The sequence below is a fragment of the Sinohyriopsis cumingii genome, chromosome 8 (genome assembly GCF_028554795.1).
Source record: "Sinohyriopsis cumingii isolate HCF-2022 chromosome 8, ASM2855479v2, whole genome shotgun sequence".
In the NCBI taxonomy this organism is placed as follows: domain Eukaryota; kingdom Metazoa; phylum Mollusca; class Bivalvia; order Unionida; family Unionidae; genus Sinohyriopsis; species Sinohyriopsis cumingii.
In genome coordinates this window covers 79,530,766-79,552,240 of record NC_142968.1, presented here as the reverse complement: position 1 = coordinate 79,552,240, position 21,475 = coordinate 79,530,766, and the positions used below count along the sequence as shown (strand labels likewise).

General features: G+C 34.5%; 1 protein-coding gene across 1 annotated transcript in view; it reads right to left on the bottom strand.

The window, feature by feature from the left end:
• LOC149793951 (uncharacterized) overlaps positions 1-21,475 on the bottom strand; it is a 54,073-nt gene that overhangs the window by 10,927 nt on the left and 21,671 nt on the right. Inside the window, exons 7-13 of the mRNA XM_089969071.1 lie at positions 20,094-20,252; positions 11,183-11,299; positions 8,657-8,806; positions 4,451-4,591; positions 3,655-3,783; positions 1,550-1,702; positions 747-833 (exon numbers count right to left, since the gene is read on the bottom strand). Coding sequence (XP_089825197.1) covers positions 747-833; positions 1,550-1,702; positions 3,655-3,783; positions 4,451-4,591; positions 8,657-8,806; positions 11,183-11,299; positions 20,094-20,252 — 936 coding nt within the window. The remainder of the gene's footprint in view (positions 1-746; positions 834-1,549; positions 1,703-3,654; positions 3,784-4,450; positions 4,592-8,656; positions 8,807-11,182; positions 11,300-20,093; positions 20,253-21,475) is intronic.

The following is a 21,475-nucleotide window of genomic DNA, read 5'->3' as shown; positions in this document are numbered from 1 at the left end:
TTTTCACCGTTAACTTCGATTCTACTATTATAATAAAACAAAAGTAACCAAGATTTAGATTATTTGACGCCATTGTATCACGTGATAAGGTGTCTACGGAAGTGTTGGGGGATCGTTTTAAGTAAAGCCGCTTTTATTACTTAAAACAAAAAAATTGCCTTTTGATTCAAAGCAAAGAATCTGACGCAAGTTCGACATCTAGACTTGTTCTCTTCCTTTATTTATTAACAAATTTATAAAATAATACATTTTATAACGCTTGAAGTTTCTGAGTACATATTTAGATGTTTTATGAACTATTACACGAAAAACCTCAGAAGAAACCTTTACGATTAATTTTTTAAAAAAATGTATTGGACCGATGGCTGTAGCGTGGGTTGGGAGTAACGTAATATGTATAAAAAACGAGTGTTCAGTTGTCTAGTAAGAAAAGAGGCAAGAGGTGTGGATGACAGGCCTGAGATGATTTGACGCTTTCTAGACAAATTCGACCTCTCCTTACAGGCCACCCACAGAAAGGACAATTTTGAGTGTTTAAGGGAATAAAATACCAATGAAACAAATATTTGTGGGAAAACCGAACACGGACTGGAATTGAACGGTAGTTTTTTAAAATCAAGAAAATTATTGAAGATTGAAATGTATATTTTGATTTAAAAATTAAAGGACTTGTGTAATAAGCATGATATGTTGTATTTTTTAAAGTACCGACAGAGAAGAGATGGATTTGTACATGTACATAATACCTTCACTATCACACTCCGGTCCTGTGCAGGAAGTTGCCTGGTCAAGGAAAGGAGAAATTGGCGTACTCTTTATCGGAGGTGGTTCGTCTGAATGATTGATGCAATATAAGATGAAACAATTTATATATCTATGAAACGACAAATTCTAAATCATATTTCAGAAATGAGTGAAACAAAACCAATAAAAGGAGTGGCATTGCCCTTCCCGTAAAATCAGTAAATCTTTCATATTCAAAGTAGAATAATGTTTTCAAGTTTAAACGTTTACAGCACATGTATTGTTGCTATATCAGACAGGAAGTCACGTGTATCACATTTCCGGCGGAAACCTCAAAAAGGAAAATATTTTGCTTTGAGGTTTGAAAGCTATATAATTTACATAATAACGTTATTTTTATGCATTTCCATGGTGCTCCATTTCCGTAAATACGTTTTAAAAGATATGAAGATTTCCTTTGTGGCTAATAAAGAATTGATGGATTCACAGGATTTGTGGTGTACGTTTTGTGTTGAGCAGATGAATGAATTTGTAACCCTTATTTGTGTGAATAAAAAGGAATCTATAATGCTGTCTTTGTCAGAAGAAATTCTGAAAGGTTAGGCAAATACATATTTTTTTTCTTCAGCGCATTACTCTGTATTATATTATCATCTGATTGACTATTTTTATAAACTGCATGCGTGTTTGCCCTGGATGAGTTCTATAGAATGTCAGGGGTAAAATTAGCATAATGTCTACTACTACCAACAACAACAACGACAAAAAAAAAAAAACAGCTATTACTACAACTAATGATACCTACACGAACACTGGCATGGCGGACATTGTCCTGGTGCAGCCGACCCTATATCATAGCCCACGGTGCATTTTTCTACACAGGCAGCCAAGGCGGGACAATTCTTCATTATATCAGCAACACCAGGAGCTCTTAGAGTCACAGATCCGTCAATGGCACCTGTGCAAGTACTGAAGTTTAAGTGTATTTTCTTGAAACATGTAATATGTACAGAAACGACCTCTGCATAAATTGTCACTACCTCCAACTCTTGAAGCCATGAATGCGGACGAATGTGTTTGATTGGCCAGGATGTCTCAAGGATGAGAAATACTGTATATTGTTATTGAAGGTGTGTGTGTGTGTGTGTGTGTGTGTGTGTGTGTGTGTGAGAGAGAGAGAGAGAGAGAGAGAGAGAGAGAGAGAAATCATTCATGTAAATGACACCTATTTGTAGGGGACTAACTCGCCTTCTCTCATGCATGCCATTAAAAGACAGGTTTATCCGTACACAGCATACATGCCTCTTCATTCCCTGAACCCGATGGCCACAAAATCATAATTACGCTGTAAGTCTCTAACAGCATCACTGTTTATTTAAATCTGAATTATGGCACTTGATTCTTCAGTTTTATGTAGAATTGTAAATTTCACCATTGGTATGTCACAGTGTAGGGCTGAATCATCTGTACAGACTTAATCTTTTTCTGTGAAATCCAGATGAAATATTGTACTTCGATAACATCTTCAGTTCCCACTTTTATATGTCCATCTCAGTTCTATTGTAAAGGACAGTTTCTGAAATGATTTCCTTTGGATATGTATTTGAAATTGTGTAAAATATTTAAATTACTTTGTAGTAAATTGAAACCATTACTGACCAACATAAAAAATATTTACTATCAAATATACTACTTTGAGGGGGACCATTGAATACTGTTATGTATATATGTAGTATTAATGATTTTTTTCATGGCTGTAAATTGCAGTGATTATTTTAACTGAAATTCGTGTACGTGCTTAAGTTCTATTGTAAGATATTAAGAACACAATATTTCATAAGATCCATAAATAGATGCTTACGTACGTATTGACAGTTACTAATAATAATATTAGTGGTAAACATGGTGACTGTTTCGGGCTGTTTCCCACTGGAGAGGTCAGTCAGGTGGATTCTAAGAAGATTTTTGATAATTCCCATTGGATGGGTTAGACCCTGCAAATTCGATTACGATGTTGGAGATTTGCGATATGTCACGTAGCTATAGTGACTAAATGCGTGTTTTTTCTCTTGCGCCTGTATATTAGTGGCTATCTCTGAACAATTTTCTCATTAATATTTCTTGTGTTCTTATCGAAACATCAAGTCTGCAGACGTATTTTATCTTGTATTTAAATATTATTTGAGAGGAAATCCGTTCATTTTGAATATTCAGTGGAAATAGAAAGTGATCGGTGGACAATAATATTATTCTGGGACTAATGTGAATTATTTAATATAGTTCTGGATAACGCCAATTGACGTCAGAGTTGTCGTGGATTTGAAATTTTTACGGAACTTTTCATTCTCTTGGAGTTTAATATAACATTTTCATGATTAATTTGGGATGCTATTCATGATACTGTAAGTTCCTCTTACATAAAAGGTCGTTTAGCTACATTCTGTTTCTTAGTTTATGACCACAGATTCATAACAATGTAAGTATTTTAACATTTTTCAAGGTCAAACCTCAGTAAGGCTTCGTTACAAAACATTCACAATTTATCACGTTGATAAGAAGGTTTATACTTCCTATAGCTCCAAATATTGTTTTAAACAAAAGTTTACATCAGAATAATACAATTATGATGAGTATTATGATATGTAATTCAATTTATTCAACTTTTGCAAACATGGTCAGTTACCATAAACGTCGTTGGAGATTTTTAAAAGGCGTATGGCATGGTCACTTATATCTATGTCGTCAACTTTAATGATTGTGATCTTTGTGTCAGCACCGATGCCGAAATAACAGTGGTTTCTTTCCACCTGTATAAATCGACCACAAATATCTTTCTACTAACAAACTTCACGTATGATTACATATTTTGGAAATTTACAGCTCATAGATACGACAGACGATCTCAAATACCTGGACTTGCTGAGGATCCTGAAGAGGCACTCTGATGACCACTGATTCCATTCTGACCATGATTTGTTGCAACTCCAGTCAGCAAGTGACTACCACCCCCGGTCTGACCCGTCAGAGGCAGAAACTGGCCTGAATTAGAGCATATAAATTTCTCATAACTAAAAGGTAAAACTTACCAAAAGATCATTTATTTTCGACGAGGTTGTCGAAAACAGTCTATTTTATAGAATATTCGACAATTAAATGATGAAAAATATATAGGTCATGAATATCAACGATGACTGACGAATTTGGCTTCGCAAATGATTAAATAATATTTTATATCATGAGCACTTGAAAATAACACAGTCGCTGAAATATAATGATGCAAAAATATTGTCTTTTAATTAAAGTTTTGACCGTCCCTTTTACGGTCAAGAAAAGTTTCCGATTAAAAATTTTATTTTTTCTTCTTTGACACAAAAGGCATAGTATGAGAATAGGAAGTAAAAAATAATTTTTTTTAAAAATCACAAAAAATCACTCCTTTGTATTGGAAATTGAAGAAAAAAATAATAATATCATACCTGAAAAAAATTAACGGAACAAAAGCACTTGAAATTTGTTTCTAGTTTGAAATTTCCATTTGAGACACATGTGGAAGACCTCGAATGTCATATATATATATATATATATATATATATATATATATATATATATATATATATATATATATATATATATATATATATATATATATATATATATATATTGATTAGTATTAACGCATTGACTAGATGACATAATCCTTATCTACCTAATCCATTTTTGGCTGAGCATTCCGGACCGATGCAGTGAGTTTGGTACTCATGGCTGCCGCTCGCGTGCGTCATTCCACCTGTCACTGGGAATGTATTGGTCTGTCCTGCAGATACGTGACCTCCAGCCGAATCAACCACTGAAAATGGTTTTAATTTGAAAGTATTTTGAGATTCATAAGTTGAATGTGGATACAACATTACCGTCGATTTCTTCGTGTTTGAAACATAAGCCATGTCCATATTTGGATTCAATGTTTATAACGAGTTAAGAAGAAAGGAAGAAAGCGTTATTTTAAAAAATAAATGTCTGTATAAAACCTTTCTAATATGTTATTGGAGAATTTACAGTAAAAAAAAAAACGAATTCTCTGAACATTGTTAATGCAAACAGTCGGCATGTTTCTCTTCTCGCCTCGTTGTCTGACATAACTTCTGTTTGATTAAAAACGCTTTCAGTTCCCAAAAGCACTAATAACGAGTAATGAGATTTCAAAATACAAAGTTTAGCGTGTTTCAGAACCTTGCTTGGCCATTTCCGTAAAATCGGATAATTAACCTCGGCAGTGACCGTAGGAGTACACATATGATTGATCGGTTTGGTGATTTGCCTTAGGCGGAATGCACTACATATGTTCCGATTATCAACGGCCATTGTATTCCGACTGTGACGTTTTCTCCGTCTGCTGGCATAATGAACCATGTAATAAAACTAGTTCCGAATATAGTTCTAAATGGCGGCAAAATGCACTTGAGGTCTCTTTCTCGATTCGACAGAAAAGATCGAAGATATTCCGATCGCTTTATCGCTTTACTTCTCACTCCGTAATGCCGACGATACTCGGTACTCCCCAAAGGATTGCGTCTAAACTCGGATGAATATAAAATGATACCGGTGTTGTTGTTATAATATTTACCTAAAACACCTCAGCGTTCTTTGATATGATTCAGACCACAATTATTACTTTCGGGTCAGAACTCACAGGGTATTTTTCCTGTTGTTTTTTTAAAGCTGATCCTTTGCTTCGATTTAATATTCTTGGTTCTGATTTAAAGTGGATCGTTATTTCGTCTGATTCTCTGAGTTTATGTTGGCTACAGTACACAGTGGGTAATCAGACATTAATGCTGTCCCGGTAGTGAAATATGTGACACATGACACGTTGCATTGTTTACAGTTCGGTCTCTCTTTAAACAAAAAATGTCAGACAACCTACGACAAGAGCTTCACAGTAAGTTTGTATAGGAAGATACTTCTAATCAATATATTATATATTTGTAGGAGTGTGATTTGGATTTTAACAAAGATTTAGCAATTTATCAGTCATATCGATGCGATGTCTGCAGTGTTGCAGTTTATAGTGGTGTCTAGCACTGAGACATCATGCCGCGGACATGTGGCATAATGTCTCACCCAATCACATTATCCTGACACCAAGCTGACCAGTCCTTAAACTAACTCTTAATGCTGATCGCTAAGCGAGGTGGCTGCTAGTACAATTTTTTTTGGTGTAAAATAAGTCTTTGACATGACTTAACATGAGTTCGAACCTTCGACTTTCGGCATCCGCGGCGGACGTTCCAACCACTTAATCCACCAGAACGGTCATTTATTTGGATTTGGATATACTGGAAAAATTAGTACTGGAAAGCAAACTTAAAGATTAAATTAGGAATATAATCGTGTGCTGAGTCCATGACTGCAATATTTCTCAAGACTGCCTTGTAAACTGAGTCAACCGGCTGGCATCTAGGGGACACTACAAATATCATGAACTTCTGAGAGAGTGGCAAGGTGTAAGGTGAATTTGTCTGTTTTTGCATCATGCACTTTGGAGATACAATTGGCATACCTCATTGTATCTTTCATGCACTATGGCTGAAATTTCTTTGGATGTTGTACTTGTGGAAAAAGCACAGGCTCTAATAACATAGATAACCAAAACGGCTGCTCCCATGTGCTAAATAATCAGCCTGAATTAGTGTAAAAACAGGGGAAATGAATTTTGAAAGACTATACAATACCGGCTTTTGAACGTGTAATGAATAAATTACCAAATATATAAAATTTAAAAGAGTTTCTTCTCTTTTCTTTATAATTTATAATTTATACCTAGGTCCAGGAAATGAAAATGACCTTGCAGAGCTAGGATATTTTTGATTGGTGCGCATCTGATCTAAGGCCAATCTGTGAACTCTATAACCCAAATTATAACCCAAAGAAATAAAAGGAATTCAAAGTACTTTTAAAAAATTCCTAAGCTACACAAGGTCTTACTTAAATAGTCAGTATAACCAGTGAGGGAATCCTGGGAACTTATTTATTTAAAATATAACTAGTTGCAAAATACGAAACCGTAGGGTGCCACCCTAGCGAAGAATTGTGTTGCGGAGCTACACATCATTTCCTTTGTTACAAAGTAATCGTCAAAAGTGTTCTGAGTATTGTCATTTAGATAACTTTTCGTTGATATGAAATTATCGTTAATGATTTGCATCCAACGTAGATAAAGAGAGTAAAAGGTTATCAACCAGCTGGTCATAGCAGTGGAAATAATATTATAATAAAATTCTTCATCACATTCATTAAGAAAGGTGATACCTATACGCATTCTGGACGATTAAATTTCTCTGACTTGTATATCAAAATGAAAAGTATCTAAAATATATACAGTAATTATTTCCCGATGAATTTTGTGCAGGATTTGGTAACGAGATGAAGAAATGATTAAAATTTGGAATAGCTGAGGTTTTGAAAACAGTTATTTTACCAACTGTTGTTAAGGATCACTTCACTCAATCTTTTAAACAAGCTTGAATCGTTTCTATTTTATTTACAAAATTCACTTTAACAATTTTATCCAATTTAACCGAAAACTGTATGCTCAGTGATGATGTATGTTCAGTCACCCACTCGTTGTAATCTGTGATTAAATGTCTCTGCACTGTACATCCTGCTTCCTATGCAAACCGATCTCGTTTTCGCAATATTACGTTTCAGTCCTGAAATCCTTGCAAAGAAGTCTAATACTTCTCCCCAGGATTCCAAGTATTAAAAAGAGCCATACAAATTAATGTCGTTTCATCTGCAAACTGTGGCAATACATATTTTGTTTCCTCTAGCTTGATTCCCTTTAGTCTTTTACAATATTTCTGCACATAAGAATAAGAGATATGGGGATATTTGATAATCATGTTGACAACATTTGAAACTTTTGAAAAGCTCTGAAAGGAAGCCATTGTGGAAAACTGCCATTGAGATATTAAATTAAAAGATTTGTGGGCCCAGTGCCTTGTACTTAGTCCAGAATTTAAAAAAAGCTAGAGCAATGTGAATAACATTCATCGAAATTGAATCAAATGCGTTTTCAAAATCGATCAATAATAGTACACATGGAATTTTTAACTCTTATGTAATGTGCATTGTATCATATACGATCCTTGCATTTTCACGAACGTATCTTCCTTTTACAAAACCAATCTGATCGTTAGATATTATTTCATTCACTACTATCTTACTTCTTTTGGCAATACGTCCAGATACTAATTTGTATACAACATTAAATAGAGATATTGGACGATACTTGAACAGAATTATATTTATTTAAGGTCTTCGATCGCAGGGACGAGTTAGTCATTGAATCAATTGGCATTGGCCGTACTTGTATAACCACTCCTAAACTGAAATGCGAGTGCGTCTCTTGTTACGAACCATTAACCGTAATGAACTGTCTAATCGACTGGTTCGATCTTCAAGTTACACGCGATCATTACTACAATGTTCAGCACATGAAGGATCTTTTAGATACAGTAAATGAGACTTGCATTTAAAATTTCTTGAAGTTTACATTCAGATCCATGTTCTAACGCGTTAGTTGCAATTTATAATGCGTTAATCTCTATTGTACTGATTCACAAACATGTTTGACACGAACGGCCATTAATTTGATGCTCTGCCACCACATGCTGTCCTGGGACAGCTAAAGAGAGAAAAATGCAAGGACAGACTGCTCCTCGAACCAAAGACTAATTTAACTCTAGGCGGAATTCTCTACCATCAGCTAAGCCGAAACTTATACTTTCCCTCGACGTAAACATCATTCAAACAAACGTGTGTAACTTTTATTTTGTTCGATCTCATAAGGAACAATATTATCTACGCCCCTGGGATTAAAATGGTTATACACAACATGACAAAAGGTTACCAAGTACGGCTTCTAGGCATGCACAAGTCGGACAGCCATTATTTCCAGTTTTGTATCCAAATGAACATCGCTCTGCACACGAGAACTTTGCTCCACACTGGACGACTGATTGTATTATGGTTGTTTCTACATGTACCGCTAGTTTTGTCTCTATGTGAAAAAAACATCAAGGTAAATCATGTAAATGACATGTCTTCTCAATCCAGGAGTAAGGTCCGATTTCAACGATATGGCAGTTAACTACTACCTCAATCTATGAATAAGGTCCTGTTTCATCGATATGAAAGTTAACTACTACCTCAATCCATGAATAAGGTCCTGTTTCATCGATATGAAAGTTAACTACTACCTCAATCTATGAATAAGGTCCTGTTTCAACGATATGAAAGTTAACTACTACCTCAATCCATGAATAAGGTCCTGTTTCATCGATATGAAAGTTAACTACTACCTCAATCCATGAATAAGGTCCTGTTTCATCGATATGAAAGTTAACTACTACCTCAATCTATGAATAAGGTCCTGTTTCATCGATATGAAAGTTAACTACTACCTCAATCTATGAATAAGGTCCTGTTTCATCGATATGGTAGTTAACTACTACCTCAATCTATGAATAAGGTCCTGTTTCATCGATATGGCAGTTAACTACTACCTCAATCCATGAATAAGGTCCGATTTCAACGATATGGCAGTTAACTACTACCTCAATCCATGAATAAGGTCCTGTTTCATCGATATGGCAGTTAACTACTACATCAATCTATGAATAAGGTCCTGTTTCATCGATATGAAAGTTAACTACTACCTCAATCCATGAATAAGGTCCTGTTTCATCGATTTGGCAGTTAACTACTACCTCAATCTATGAATAAGGTCCTGTTTCATCGATATGGCAGTTAACTACTACCTCAATCTATGAATAAGGTCCTGTTTCATCGATATGGCAGTTAACTACTACCTCAATCCATGAATAAGGTCCTGTTTCATCGATATGGCAGTTAACTACTACCTCAATCCATGAATAAGGTCCTGTTTCATCGATATGAAAGTTAACTACTACCTCAATCCATGAATAAGGTCCTGTTTCATCGATATGGCAGTTAACTACTACCTCAATCCATGAATAAGGTCCTGTTTCATCGATATGGCAGTTAACTACTACCTCAATCCATGAATAAGGTCCTGTTTCATCGATATGGCAGTTAACTACTACCTCAGTCTATGAATAAGGTCCTGTTTCATCGATATGGTAGTTAACTACTACCTCAATCCATGAATAAGGTCCTGTTTCATCGATATGAAAGTTAACTACTACCTCAATCCATGAATAAGGTCCTGTTTCATCGATATGGCAGTTAACTACTACCTCAATCCATGAATAAGGTCCTGTTTCATCGATATGGCAGTTAACTACTACCTCAATCCATGAATAAGGTCCTGTTTCATCGATATGGCAGTTAACTACTACCTCAGTCTATGAATAAGGTCCTGTTTCATCGATATGGTAGTTAACTACTACCTCAATCTATGAATAAGGTCCTGTTTCATCGATATGGCAGTTAACTACTACCTCAATCTATGAATAAGGTCCTGTTTCATCGATATGGCAGTTAACTACTACCTCAATCCATGAATAAGGTCCTGTTTCATCGATATGAAAGTTAACTACTACCTCAATCCATGAATAAGGTCCTGTTTCATCGATATGGCAGTTAACTACTACCTCAATCTATGAATAAGGTCCTGTTTCATCGATATGGTAGTTAACTACTACCTCAATCCATGAATAAGGTCCTGTTTCATCGATATGACAGTTAACTACTACATCAATCTATGAATAAGGTCCTGTTTCAACGATATGAAAGTTAACTACTACCTCAGCCTATGTGTAAGGTCCTGTTTCAACGATGTCAGTTAACTACTGGGCTCTGTAGAGTTCAAATCTATGCCGGTGTTATATTATGTAAGTGTGAACCAAATAAATAATCCCAAAAATACGAATAATATAATATGCTTGTTAAGTATGTCATATATATATATATATATATATATATATATATATATATATATATATATATATATATATATATATATATATATATATATATATATGTGTGTGTGTGTGTGTGTGTTGCATGTGTATATGTATATACATGTGATGCAGGTATAAATGATAACGAACATATATTAAAGCCCTTTTTTGAATTATAATTAGAAAATAACTGTGACTCCTAAGATAAAATTTAAGACAATCATGTTCACAAATTCAGATGCTTTTGGATTAATTCCACATGCACGAACAAATATAAATACATACTAGTCTATGTTTCTGAAATGGATGATTTCTTCTCTGTTAGAGTTTATATTTGAAACTAACCATGCACATGTATGTATGTATGTATGTATGTATGTATGTATGTATGTATGTATGTACGTATGTATGTATGTATGTTCGTTGGCTGGTTTTGAACAGTACTTTCAGCCCTTGATTTAGCTGTATGACACCAAGGAAATGAAAGCTACCCGATGGCTTGATGCACGTGCAAGTAGGACAACCGGAAGTTTCGTCACACTTGTATCCAACACTGCACCCCTGTGGGCAGTATAGCTGTTCCTCGCAGATGAGAACAAATGTAGTGTCTGAAAACAAAACGACAATACTGAAGAACGGTGACATGAAAAATGTAAACAAAACAACACGAAAGATCAGATTTCCAAAATTTACCTCGACTTAATAAGAGACCAAATGTTCAAAGTTGTTGCACAGGAATTATTTACATAGCATATTATATCCAACAAATAATAATAATAATAATAATAATAATAATAATAATAATTTCATATCTATTGAGTGTTGACTTTCTATTCATGCAATGACTGTAGAGAAATCGTATAACTTAATTACTTTGCGAGTATGTATGAAATAACATGAATCTATCTAATTAGAGCGTTCAGTAATAAGTTTTGAACATTAAGACTGACAAAAGTGGCTGCTATCGAAGCTGAAGTAGGAGAGAGAGAGAGAGAGAGAGAGAGAGAGAGATTATCCAGGCAGATTTGGATAATATTTTTTCTTTAGGATACTAGGTGATACAGATGATGCATTTGGGTCAAAGAGTAGTGCTGTGAATGGAAGGATATCAATTAAATGTGTCCTGCAGTGTACATTTGAATGTGTATATATCTATCTATCTATCTATCTATCTATCTAAAGATTTAAGTTTAATGTAAGTGTAATGGACGATCATTTTATTATTGTCAAGTTCCGTGAACACAAGTGTCAAAGGGATTAGATCATAGTAAACTTGTGGCGGTGGACGATTAACGTGTTCAATATATATCACACTAAGGTGTTGGATATATCAATGGAAGAAAAATGCCACTTTTGCAACTACTTTCTTTTCACATTTTGAAAATATCTCTTTTCTTATGTATGTTATTCATGCCTGAAATTTGCATAGTTTGGCCTATTTAAATTTTCTCCTTCTTTTGCTCTCCGCCCCCAAGTCAGGATAAATAGTTCTTCAAATATGTAAAGACTGTATACCCTCTAACATACATGAATGCAATCAATGAAAGATTCCACCCAGAAATGCCGAAAAACTCCAAACAACGTAGGAAGGCATGATTTTCCATATGTATCATGCACATTATCAAATATGAAGTTACAAGAAGATGTTGCCATTGGATAATCTGTGTGGCACATACATTATCGTATACTTCTTACACTCTACTACAAACGTCATATAGTTTTAGAAAATCAAACCAAAAATATATATTAAATACAGTACCAAAATTATTTAAGAAGCGATTTTAACTCTCAAAACCGTCATAAAGATGTTTGAAGAATTTGGAGAAACAGTGGATTGACGAATGTTGCTTGCAAACCGAAATAAAGTGATAATTGCTATATTAGAGAAGCATATGTTACCAAACTAGACTGCAAACTTGAAAAGGAAACACAACTCACGTTTGAATGCAGAAATAAAACAAACAAACAAACAAGCGAACAAAAACGAAAACAAATCATTGCAAGTAAAATCTAATTCATCAAAATCTTGTTTAAAGTTGATACGCTCGGAAGTCTGTTTGAAGCGAATACTATGTGACGTTTCTACAATACCTTACAATATTCACATCTGCAATCCGAGCAAAAAATGTGCTTCAAGCAGTTTTTTTTTAACGAAAACAGCCATCATTTTTAGAAGATACACAATATAAAGCATCGGATGCATGAGATGCATATGTAAAAAAACGCTGTCCTAAAACTATTGAACAATTACAAACTTTTATATCGATATAGTAATGCAGCCATTGCTTTCATTGGCACATAAAAGTGAAAATACATCAAAATGGGCGTTTTTTGCCTGAAAGTTACATACTGAAAAACAAATTTATTTTTTGTACATATAATGATAACAAACAAGATGGCTTCTATCGCTTAACCGGCTTGAAACAGCTGTTCCGTTTTGTATTGCCGTTTTCATGATATTTGTGCTTGTTGCCTGTCTTCATCTGCGTTATTGTGTTCATTATGTATTGGTTGTACAATTCGTATATGTTTCTTCATCTCCTTGTTTCGGAAATGAGAACAATTAAACTTTTTCTCAACTGTCTTGCTCCACTGTTTTTGAACAAACCGACATCACGTGATACTCACTAGTCAACCCATTTATGCTACGATGGACCCTCATTAATTGCTTTAAATGATCACTCCTTGGCTCTCCACACTACATTGTGCTCTAGACTAAACGAACTGGGACTACATTCATCATTACCTAAATGTAAACACAAGCGAAAAAAGAAACGTTGATTCAAAGCTGGCCGGCTAAGAACAGGAAGAAGAATTCCAGTTATCTCCCTTATTTCGGCTCAACAATTTAAACAAAAATTCGACCGTTAATTTAAATAACCTAATTCAAATCCCTAGTATTTCGTCAACCTTTGTGTCAGCTATCGAGGAGATACCTCTGCGTATTGCATTATTCAATGCCCAGTCAGTAGGACCACCAGAAAAACGCACAGAAATAGTTAATTTTATCAACGACCAGAATATTGATATAATTTTCCTGACAGAAACATGGGTAAAACATCAGGCGATGAGCCCAAGTGTGCGGATCTAACACCCACTAGCTACTCCATCAAGTCGTTCCCCCGTAATTCTCGCGGAAACGGAATTGCTGTCATCACAAAGAACTCCATGATAAAACGTCTTAACCACACCACAACATACAATTTCGACCACACATTGTTTGAACTAGTCCAAACCATACTCACACTGGAGCAAAGGTCAATCCATTTTTTCTGCCTATACCGCCCTCCTCCTAGTAGAAAAAAACAAGCTGGCTGAATCTCTCTTTTTGGAGCAGTTTCCAAATCTCCTAGATTATGGAAATTCGATAGGTGGCAACCTGATTATTCTTGGAGATTTCAACTTTCACTTTGTCCCGGAAACCCAAACACACCAAAACTCAGATTCCATTAATGTTTTCAACCTCAGTCAGTTAACCAACCCACCCATAAACATGGTCACATTCTAGACTGGATTCTTCATAGACCTGATGATAACATTCTACGGTCCTCCCTGGTATCCCATGGCCTTGCATCAGATCACCTCTGCATTATATGCCATCTTGACGTATCAGTCCATAACCGTCCACCTTTATCTGCTACTAAGAGGAAACTCCGTATGATAAATAGAACCAAACTGATGCACGACATCCAAGCTAACCTAACAACTTGCTTACCTCCTACCGCAGAACAACTCGATAACTGCCTGCGTTCATTGCTTGACAAACATGCACCAGCTACCAAGTGCAGAGTATCAATTCAAACGTGTTCACCATGGTATAGCAGTGTTAGGGACCAGCTTCGCACTGCTAAAAGATACCGCCGCAAAGCTGAGAGGCTTTGGCTTTCCACCAGACTCACTATTCATAAGCAAATCTATGAAGCCGCTAAGACGAATGTCACAGATATAGTCCATGCAGCGAAATCAGTCCACTACACTACTAAGATCATAGAAAGTTTCAGCTGCAAAGAGCTCTTCGAGATTACTAACAAGCTAATGTCAAGGAACAAATCAACACCACTTCCAACTACCTTCTCTCCAGTCGACCTTCCGGACATGTTTGCAAATTTCTTCCGTGACAAAGTACAAACTATTAGAGATAAGCTTGACACCACAAAATTTCAATTGACTTGTCGTCACCATACAGTTGGGATACAGAATTTGAGCGGCAACCATTAGCAGTATTTGAACCTGTATCTATGGATTTCGTACGTACAATCCTGATGAAGAGTGCACCAAAGTCATGTGAACTTGATCCAATTCCAACATCACTGCTACTTGAGTGCTTAGATCCAGTATTGTCTTCACTAACTGATGTTATTAATACCTCTCTCTCATCCGGGGAATTCCCATCATTTTTCAAAACTGCCATTATAAAGCCTCTGCTGAAGAAACCAACACCACTAGACCATAACGATTTAAAGAACTATCGCCCAGTTTCTAATCTCCCATTCATATAAAAAAATCTTAGAAAAGGTTGTTCTATCCCAGCTTGTATCTCATCTAAATTTAAATAGTCTTTTTAGCAATGTACAATCTGCATATCGCCCTTGCCACAGTACTGAAACTACTCTTCTAAAAGTAGTTAATGACATTCTCTCTGCGTTGGATAGCGGTAAGATTACAGTCGTCACCTTTCTTCATTTATCTGCAGCATTTGACACAATAGACCATGATATATTACTTCACCGTCTCCACCATGTATTTGGCATTCATGATACAGCCTTACTGTGATTCAAGTCCTATTTAGTCAACAGGACATAAATTGTATCGGCAAATGGAATACACTCCAGCCCAGTTGATCTATGTTGTGTTGTTCCACAGGGGTCTGTTCTTGGACCTGTTCTCTTCATTCTGTACACTCAGTCGCTCTCAAGTGTCATAGATCATCATCCAGTGTGTCTCACCAATTGTACGCTGATGACACCCAAATATACAAATCTAGCCACCCAACTGAAGTTGATGCTACCATCCAAGGTGTAGAGAGGTGCATTTCTGGTGCGAAATCATGGATGATATGTAACAAGCTGCAGATGAATGATGATAAAACTGAGGTCATTCTGATCACAACACAAAGACTTTCTCATTCATATCCTTTACCTCAAACAAGAAATATCAGCAACACCAACATTAAATTCACACAATCAGTACGAAACCTAGGTGTTACTCTGGACAGTACTCTCACATTGCACCAACATGTCATGAACATATGCAAGGCTGCATATCTTGAGATGAGACGCATCAGCTCAATTCGCAAATATCTTTCAGTTGATGCCCCTAAAACACTTGTGTATTGATTAGTACTTTCAAGACTGGACTATCGTAACGCAATTCTGTCTGGTTCATCTCAATATCTGCTCCAGAAACTTCAAAAAGTTCAAAACACAGCTGTTCGGATCATACTTAGAGTACCACGATCAGAGCACATCTTCCCGCTGCTCTGTACCATACACTGGCTATGCATTTGATCCAGAATCAAACACAAAATTTTTCTCTGTGCTATATTTCACTGTCGGACTCTAGTCCAACATACCTATCCGACCTCACCCAGGTGTACACACCAGCAAGATACTTATGCTCCTCTTTTGACAATCGTATACTCATTATTCCCACTATAAAAGCAAAGTCATATGGACAGCGTTCTTTTGCATACCAGGGCCCAGCAACATGGAATGAATTGCCCACTGAACAAAGACACAGTGGTCACATTCAAGAGGTCTCTCAAAACTCACTTATTTCGACTGCAAGAACAAACTTAAAGACCTAATAATGTTTCCTACCTTAAATATTCTCAGCATGATTTTTTGTAATGTTTTCTAATTCCTTGGTGTTTGTTTTTGTAATCATATCATTATATTTTTTTATCTTATAGGTGTTGTCTAATGTTGTAAAGGGCTTAGAGCTTCTAAAGATTATGGCGCTATACAAAGTCCTCATTATTATTATTATTATAAGGAAAGATTTCATACGTTAAGTGGAAGCATTTTGAATTATTACCAGTAAGTACGTAAGCTTGGACTAGTGAATGTACTATATATATTTTGTTGTAGGGTTTAACGCCATTTTTCAGCACACGATAATGGTGGAGGAAAAACCCGGAAAAACCACGGAAAGAACCACCGACCTACGAGAAGCGACTGGCAAGCTTTCTCACATACCCAAATTAGTCGAATCCGAGACTCGAACCCACGTAGACAGAGGTGAGATGGTAGTGATCCGTAACGGAGAGTTCTTTAGACCACTCGGCCACTCAGGGCCCCTATATATATATATATATATATATATATATATATATATATATATATATATATATATATATATATATATATATATATATATATATATAGCGGTAGATATACAGAAATATTTCACACGTGAAGTGGAAACATTTTGTTTTGTCACTCAGTAAACGAGAATTTTCTTTCTATTATATATATTTTTTTTAAAGCACAAACCATCGATTTGCATAGATTTGCTCCCTTCTTTGGCAGTGCGCTTAACAGCTGTATTACTACATCGATAGATTGAAGTTCCTAAATGTTACAATACGTTTGGCACAGCGACGTTGTACAGATTTAACGCTTTCATACCATCTATTAAAATTGCATATTTTGTCAAAGTAATGACTATATTCGGGCGAAAATAAAATTATAGATTTTAACATTTTCTTAACACATTTCATTCGCGGACTGATGATATTCGGTTGTGGTACGAGTTAAAATTGCTACTTAAAATGTTAATTATCATATTTTATCTAAAACGTCTGTCTTAGAGTATTTCAGGATTACATTACTGTATGGGTGTAACATAGCAACGGATCATGTATGTTCAATCACTGAGAATTTCCATGATTCACGTAGAATGCTTAATCATAATAAAGGTAGTACTTGAAGACTACTTTTGGCGATTTGGAATTTGTGTTTAGATATTTCTTGACGGCACATGATCGATTGGATAAATGTACACTAGATGGTCTACAGTTGCTACATTTTAAAATCTGCACATCCTGATGTGGAGTGCGGGAGAGAAAGATGGAGCAGAAGAAAAAATATGACATTGACCTAAATATAGAAATATAGGGTTGAATAACAGATAACGGCATATATAATTCTAAATGAGAAAAAGTAGTTCCAAAAGTGATATCGTCACTTTGGCGAAGAAAAATGGTATCGCCAATATAGATATATCATTTTTTGCCCAATGATACATTTTAATTCCTCATAGTTTTACATATTTGTAAATTATGGACATTGGACGATTTTGTTCAAAATTGTATGGATCATCTTAAGATGTAAATAAGATACGTAGACAAGATATAAATATAAATGTAAATATTACAAATGTCTGAACATAACTTTATCTTTACAGCATTTACCCTGTCAATATTGAAATGCAATTGCTATATTTAGAATACATTCTCACACATTGGGCCTTACCGTATAAAGCAATTCATGATGCCTTTGTTCTAAATGAAGACGAATATCATTATGTACGTATAAAGCAATGAATGATGCCTTTGTTCTAAATGAAGACGAATATCATTATGTACGTATAAAGCAATTCATGGTCCCTTTGTTCTAAATGAAGACGAATATCATTATGTACGTAAATCGTCTAATGAAGACGAATATCATTATGTATCTATAAAGCAATTCATGATAGCCTTTGTTCTAAATGAAGACGAATATCATTATGTACGTATATCGTCTAAATGATGACGAATATCATTATGTACGTATAAAGCAATTCATGATGCAAATGTACTAACTGAAGACGAATATCATTATGTACGTATAAAGCAATTCATGATAGCCTTTGTTCCAAATGAAGACGAATATCATTATGTACGTATATCGTCTAAATGATGACGAATATCATTATGTACGTATAAAGCAATTCATGATGCAAATGTACTAACTGAAGACGAATATCATTATGTACGTATAAAGCAATTCATGATGCATTTGTTCTAACTGAAGACGAATATCATTATGTACGTATAAAGCAATTCATGATGCATTTGTTCTAACTGAAGACGAATATCATTATGTACGTATAAAGCAATTCATGATGCCTTTATTCTAAATGAAGACGAATATCATTATGTACGTATAAAGCAATTCATGATGCATTTGTTCTAAATGAAGACGAATATCATTATGTACGTATAAAGCAATTCATGATGCCTTTGTTCTAAATGAAGACGAATATCATTACGTACGTATAAAGCAATTCATGATGCCTTTGTTCTTAATGAAGACGAATATCAGTATGATGTACCTATAAAGGAATTCATGATGCATTTGTTCTAAATGAAGACGAATATCAGTATGTACGTATATGGCAATTTATGACAGCCTTTGTTCTAAATGAAGACGAATATCATTATGTACGTATAAAGCAATTCATGATGCATTTGTTCTAAATGAAGACGAATATAATTATGTACGTAAATCGTCTAAATGAAGACGAATATCATTATGTATGTATAAAGCGAATCATGATAACCTTTGCTCTAAATGAAGACGAATATCATTACGCACTTGAATGCGCATTGTCTAAAGATCTAACGGTAAAATATATAGATAAAGATTTCAGAAAAAGATGATATATTTATAAACTTTTAGAAGCTACGAATACCCAGAATAGTAAAACTTTGAATAATCTAGCTATGTACGTTTATAAAGGTATCAATAATAGCAATAACTTCCTATAGGCAGATATCATGTAAATATTGACTATTGCTTAAACATGAATGTTGAATTTAATCAATTTACATAATTTTATCTTCTTATCACATTAATTTATCTTCATATTACATTAATTACATAATTGTATCTTCTTATCACATTAATTTTATCTTCATATTATATTAATTGCATTAATTTTATCTTCATATTACATTTATTACATTAATTGTATCTTCATATTTCATTAAATTAATTGTATCTTCATATTACATCAATTTTATCTTCATATTACATTACATTAATTTTATCTTCATATTACATTACATTAAGTTTATCTTCATATTACATTAATTTTATCTTCATATCACATTAATTACATTAATGTTATCTTCATATTACATTAATGTTATCTTCATATTACATTAATTTTATCTTCATAGTACATTAATTACATTAATTTTATTTTCATATTACATTAATTACATTAATTTTATCTTCGTATTACATTAATTTCATCTTCGTATTATATTAATTACATTAATTTAATCTTCATACTATTGTCTGAGTCATGTATACATTCTTGGGTAGAATGAGATATGGATGTGTCAGCTTCTGTTATATACTATGGAGCACATTTGTTAAGAAAATTACAGTAAATTAAAAAACGACTTACCTGTATGACACCTACATGCTGGGCAGGACCCTGTTTGGTATGATTCTAGTGTGTAACCATTCTTACAGATCTTCATACAGTGAACAGTTTCCGGACAGTTTCTCATCAGGGTTAGGAAGTCTGGTTCCCTTGTGGGAGCTGGGGTGGTAGGAGGCACTGCTATAGATCGAAAAGATACAGTTGAAATCAGCAACTGAAGACTCTATATTCTTAATAAGTCTGGATTGAAAACGTTGTAATTCTTGTTTTTTATTTCCTATCTTAACCTAGCTTCATGCTTATTAGAACTGTTTTCCTCTTGTTGTTGCCACGTATAGCGATATTGTATGCTATTTAACGCTTTCATCAGTGCCTACTTACAAATTGCGAAGTGTAATTAGTCCTAACCCAGAAATAGCTGCATGCTGCTTTTCCTAAACCTCATCATAAGTTTTCTATGACATTCAATAGTTGTGCCAGCATTGATATTCTGTCCAAAAGACGTTACCTTGCGACGTATTATGTTTGACTTTTAGTTTATATTCTTAAGATTATTGATAAAATGATTAAACAATACTTCTAAAATACATTTTTTAAATTTAGTTTTAATTGGTCAAAATTGTTGTTGTTATGATTGTTTTCTTATTTTTGTTACAAAGCCCAGAAACACACTCTCTCTCTCTCTCTCTCTCTCTCTCTCTCTCTCCATATACAGATATATAAAGAATTGTGGGTTCACATTCTGACCAGTGCAAGCTTGGTCAGTCCCAGTGTGTATCCATCATCAAGGGACATTACCCCTATTGCCTTGACACTATAACCTTTCATGTATTGATAAGCCAATAAACACGCTCAAAAATCAAGCAAACATTACAGGAACTATATAGTCCTTATCAACGTGCAAATTTTGAGCTCAATAAAGCATCAACTTAGCCGGAAAAGTACAAAGCATGGAACTTGAAAAATTCCAACATAGAACAGTCAATGTTCAATGTTTTCCCGTATATTCAACGTATCAAGATATACAAGAGTTTACTACAGAATGCATATAAATGTGGTAGCATTTATATCGATTGATACTTCTATATCTTGGAACGAACGGTAATATGTTTAGAAATTAATGGAACTCTTTCAGGATAAACGTAGTTTACTGTACAATTACATGATTATAATTTAAATATAATTAACATCTGGATAATCGACATCTTTTTCTTCTTCTTTATATCTTTTGAAGGACAATTATTTTAGAAAAAAAATAAAATAAATAGAAGCTTGCAATGTAAAGATTTTTTTTTACCAGACACCGAAATAGTTTTATTTTTCGTCTGTATTTTTATTTTTGACAATAGAAGATTTGGACATTGATATTTGAGGCTCTTTGTTTTGGATAACAACAGCTTTGG